This window comes from Echinops telfairi, unplaced genomic scaffold, assembly GCF_000313985.2.
Source record: "Echinops telfairi isolate 266 unplaced genomic scaffold, ASM31398v2 ScPeMD7_443;HRSCAF=831, whole genome shotgun sequence".
Lineage (NCBI taxonomy): Eukaryota > Metazoa > Chordata > Mammalia > Afrosoricida > Tenrecidae > Echinops > Echinops telfairi.
In genome coordinates this window covers 81341510-81346793 of record NW_022104341.1, presented here as the reverse complement: position 1 = coordinate 81346793, position 5284 = coordinate 81341510, and the positions used below count along the sequence as shown (strand labels likewise).

The 5284-nt window shown below is 43.3% G+C and overlaps 1 protein-coding gene across 1 annotated transcript in view; it reads right to left on the bottom strand.

Annotated features, from left to right (window-relative positions):
* LOC101652360 (cytochrome P450 4A6-like) overlaps positions 1–5284 on the bottom strand; it is a 63068-nt gene that overhangs the window by 5267 nt on the left and 52517 nt on the right. Inside the window, exons 5-11 of the mRNA XM_004699450.2 lie at positions 4438–4562; positions 3964–4118; positions 3406–3512; positions 3133–3323; positions 2896–3029; positions 1328–1392; positions 1108–1184 (exon numbers count right to left, since the gene is read on the bottom strand). Coding sequence (XP_004699507.1) covers positions 1108–1184; positions 1328–1392; positions 2896–3029; positions 3133–3323; positions 3406–3512; positions 3964–4118; positions 4438–4562 — 854 coding nt within the window. The remainder of the gene's footprint in view (positions 1–1107; positions 1185–1327; positions 1393–2895; positions 3030–3132; positions 3324–3405; positions 3513–3963; positions 4119–4437; positions 4563–5284) is intronic.

Here is a 5284-nt window from a genome sequence, read left to right as displayed (position 1 = left end):
CACTGCAGTCACTAATAATTATCAGCACGTCTTTAGTGAGTGTTTGATCAAGTTGAGACTTGATCAAGTTGAGACTAAAGAGTTTGGTAGAATTTCAACACTAGGTTTGGCGCTTTGTTTGTCATTTTGAATAATAGTTGTACTAATCTGACTCCCTTTTATGTGTGTAGATATTATCTATGAGATATCTATATTTTTGTGTTTCATTAAATTTTTGACAACTTCCAATTTTCTTAGATTCATACTCTATACCTTTCAAGTGCCTATTATGAAATAACTGTTTCCAGCTGTTTCTTCTCATTTTGAGTCAATTCAACAGCAAAAAAAAAAAATGTTCCCCAAAGCTTTATTCCCTCCACATCATTATAATTGATTCTGCTTTGAGAAGGCAGCTCTTCTTCATTCATATTTTGAGTGTCTTCTGACCTGAAGGGTTCGATTTCTGGGACTATATGAGACAATATTTATCTGCTACTCATAAGGTTTTCAGTATCTAACAATGTTTTGCCACTATTCATAGGATTTTCTGTGGCTAATTCTTCTGAAGTGGACAGTTTATTCCCTCTGTGTTGTCTTTTATTAGCCTGGAAGTTCTGCTGAAACCTGTTCACCTTGGATAATCTTGCTGGTAATTTAATATAGTGTTGGAAATAGAGCAAAACCACCTTCCATCCCCACAGCAACACTCAACCCATCAGAGTGTGACAAAATGACAGACAAGTGGTGCCGATAATGCTTAGGGTGAGAAGAAACCGCCTTTAAAATTGGGGGATTTGGGAAAAACTTTTTTTTTTTAAAAAGGAAAATCCCAAGATATTCTATACTGGAGTACAGTACTAGAGTGAGAGAAACACCCACCTAGACCGAACTTTGAAATTCACTCTGGCTGAATGTTGGCTGCCATTGGGAGGAGCGGTGGGAGCAAAGTTTCCACGGCTTTCCTAGATACTGTTCCATATTTTTGTACAGTGACACACACAAGGACCCTTTCCCACACACACTAACACTCCCAGGAATAGCAGAGCCTGCCACCTGTGAACAAGGAAGATCAATGCCCCTGGGGGAGACACCCAAAGAGCCTTTCTCCATTAGAGGAAGCTTCCTCACCTTGATCCTCCTGAGAAGGGCAGAAAGGCATGACTATGTTGCGTGGAGTCTGGGGCAAACCGGAAAGGATCAAAAACCTACAGAGAGAGCAGCAGAGACAGAACAAATAGGGTCAGGGTCTTCCTTCCAATTCATAAGAGGTACGACTTCCAGAGGTGGGAGGTTGAAGAGGTGTTGTTATTAAAAAACCATCCCCTTGCTGTTTCCCAGGGCCTCATACCTCTGGATTGGACCACACCTTTGGATTGTGATGAAGGCCATGAATGTTCAGTGAGACTATGATTCCTGTGGGGAAATTTAGAAACAGACAAAGTACTGAAATACGTAAGAGAGGGTGCCCTCATATTTCAGCCATTCCAATGGGTGTGGACACACAGAAGGACAGGGTGTCACAAACCAGGAGAAGCAAGAAAGCATTGGAGGCTGATTGTTTGTAGTAACTCAAGTGTCAGAAGGGAATGTACATTAACCAATTGTACCTGCAAAGCCACCATTCATGGAAAACTTGCTCATTTCCCAGTTTTCATTAAAAAAAATCATTTTATTTGGGGCCCTTACAGGTCTTATAGCAAACTATACATCCATTATGTCAAGCACATTTGTATATATGTTGCCACTATCCTTTTCAAAACCTTTTCTTTCTACTTGAGCGCTTGGTATCAGTTCCTCATTTTTCTCCCATCTTCCCCCTCTCCCCCACCCTTGTGAGTCCTTGAAATATTATAAATTATTATTATTATTTTCATATCTTAAGCCATCTGCTGTCTTCCTTCACCCATGTTTTTGTTGTCCATCCCTTGGGGGGAGGAAGTTGGGAGTTATAAGTTGATCATTGCAATTGGTTCCCCTTATCTCCCCGCACCTTCCCCCTACCCTCATTGTATCACTACTCCATTACTGTTCCGAAGGGCTTTATCTGTCCTGGATTCCATGTGAATGTTTTAGGAGCTCTTATCTGTACCAGTGTACATGCTCTGTTCTAGATATGGAAGGTAGAACTTCGGACATGGTAGTGGTGGGTGGGGGTGGGGGAGTGGAAAGAAGCATTAAAGAACTAGAGGAATGTTGTATTTCATTGGTACTATACTGCACCCTGACTGACTCATCCTTTACTTGTGACTCTTCGTGATGTGATGTCCAATTATCTACAGTTGGGCTTTGGGTCTCCACTCCACGCACCCCACCCACTACTGTGTCACATCAATATGATTATTTAGCATGGGTCTTCGGATGCCTGATACCTGTTTCATTTTTCAGTTTTAAAATGAGACACTTGAGGTTCAGAGGGGTTGTCTGACTTGTCTAGAAGCACCCTAAGATCCTAGACACCACTGAACCATAACCCTGGATCTCCCCTATTTGTCATGAAGCCTCAGAAAGAAAAGATCACATCGACCTCTGTCCTGCACTGGTTCTCTCTAGGGCCCTCCACTTCTCAGGAACTTAGGATTGTAGAGCTAAAGAGGCCATATTCTCAAGCTAAAATCTCCCTGTGGATATGCCTCAGTGTTTTGAATAACCACCATATTAACCCACATAGGTATATTAATACTTTTCATAGTATTTGGATGATGAAAATTAAACTAGTTCAGTTAACCTAAGGTTACAGGATTTGTCCCACCCAAAAGAAATGTTTGGTGATTTAATTCTGAAAATCTAACTGTCTATCCCTTTGGAGTTCAGTTCTATTCTGACACACAACTGACCACAACGAATTAGAATAAATTGGTGGCAATGGGTGGTTTTCATTCATATAGTTATTGAGTGTTAGTGTGGTGAAGTTCATACCTTTGGGTAAGGAGCGTCCATCAGGAAAGGTGATAGGTTTGCTGAGAACTCGGCTAATACTTGGCACTGGAGGGTAGAGTCGCAGACCCTCCTTGATGCACATGGTGGTGTAGGGCATCTGGCTTAAATGGCTCCTAAGGAGGAGAGTTCCAGTCTAAGGAGTATTCAGGTTCTGGGTAGGCCAGTGGCTTCTCCTCTAATAGGGAGGATGACCTCTCTGATCTCTTCAGCACTCACCATGTGATGGAAGAGCCATCCCCCAGGAGGCTCTGAATCTCCTCCCGGCAAGTCTGCTGGTGTTTGGGGTGCATGGCCAGGGCATAGAGGATCCAGGAGATGCCACTGGCTGTGGTGTCATGGCCTTCAAACATGAATGTGTCCACTTCGGCACGAAGGTCCTGGTCGGACAGGCTGCTCCCGTCCTCCATCTGGGGAAGCCCGAGCCATGTGCAGGTTTATCCCCAGACCCTGATATATTGGGGGAAAGCCTCGGGCCTCTCCCACACTCACTTTTGCACAGAGGAGGATGTCGAGAAAATCCAAGTTCTTCTTCCTTTTAATCTTTTCCAGTTCTCTCTCTTCCTGCAGATAAGCCTTCCTCTGATTGATCACTTGGTCTGTTTCATAAAAATGGTAATCAGTGTAAGGTAAGAACTTGGACACAGCAGCCAGACACCCAGAGCGGTCCATCAGTCATAATTGACACTGAACTGGGTGCTGGTCTCACTGAGGTGAGCTCAGGCTTAGTGTGGGGTTGGCTGTGGGTCAAAGGTGAAGCTCTAACAGAAGTGGATTGTATATCTGGACCTATCAAACATATCAAACATTCTGTTTGAATGTTTCCTGGGAAGCTGTTTCATTAACCATTACCAAAGGTGATAGCATATGCAAATCTCTGGCATGGAATCTGTTATATAATATATTGCTGCGCATCCCTAACCACAGAGATGTACCTCCCTAGGGATGCATCAGTTCCTGAAGGCATGATGAGGGGTCTATGTCATAGGTGTCAGGCTAAGTTCTTTTTGGTGGGCTTTTGTGAATAAGGAGACCACCTGGGAGAAGCACCTGTGTGTTTGTGGGCAAGTTCGCAGGCTTGGTGGTTTAAGCGGCCCTCAGGTGTGAATCTGTAGATCATGTCAGTCTGATAGAGGGCATTCCTCACACGTGAAAAAAATAGGTTGGACAGGTCTCCAACGGCTTGGATGTAGGGGTGGGTGCTCCTAAAAGAAGAAGATGCAGATGAGATTATAGGGACAAGAAATCTCTGACCCTGGGTCTGAGTGAAAACCTAGGTAAAGACAGCTTCAAGCAGCATGCATAACACCGCAGAGCAATCTATGTTTTCTAATCTTATAAGCCTTGTGGTCCACAGTCCTTGTAAACTGGCACGAGCATTTAGGCTTTTGATTACGTAGCTGGTTTTTAGGATAGAATATTGCTCTGTTTTGAGGTGACCATCTCATGTGCCCCACCTGTCCATCAGGTAAGTTCCCAATCAGTTGGTAAGAACAAGGACGCTGAGCTGAAGGTTTTGCTGACCTGTTCGACTGGGCGTTGCCATGGTAGCTGAAGGCACATTTCATGATGGTGTCCAGGGTCATCAAGGAGACATGTTCAAAGAGTTCCACATGTGAGTCCTGTGTGACAAGCTCCTCCCATTTTTCCTGTGCAGAAGGGGACATTGGCTTTACTCAGAGTGCCCCAGAGGTCTTCCTAATCAGGTTGGATTCTACTCTCTGTCTCCCTGGATGTCCTGTTGGGAATTCCTTACCTTATTAAGCAGATGATATTGTGATAAAGTAAGACTACAAGCAAATTTTTGCAAATAATGTCTATTTTTCACTAATTTCTATTTTAAATTTATAATAACACAAATCAAGATTTAAATTATGGAGCAATTTTGATTGCTTATTGCTTACCACCATAAGCCAAAAACTATTCCTTTCTGGGTTTGTGAAGCAGGATAACTCTTTATTGTCCTGAGAGCTGATGTACCAAATTTTCAGGTTTCAAACATGGGGATCCTAGATAAAGTCTAAAGATCAGGCTCAGTTCTAGAAAAGACACCAGGAATTTCATTTGCATTCAATAATTTTATATTTTGTACAGAGTCAAAATTGGGCAGCAAATCAGAGTCCTCATGCTGCAGTGGTGGCATGATAGGGCTGAAGCAGGGTAATATTTATCCAGGGTCCATGTCTCTAAGGAGTGGCTCAAATTCATGCACAAGTAATGCACCCCAGACCAGATGAGTGGCAAGAACACCTGGAAGTGGGTGGTGAGGAGATGGCTATGAAGAAAGCATGGATCCAAGATAGTGGTGGGATCCTCTGTCAAACCACCTACACACCCATGTGGTCAAGACCATGTGGAGTCATAGTGACAA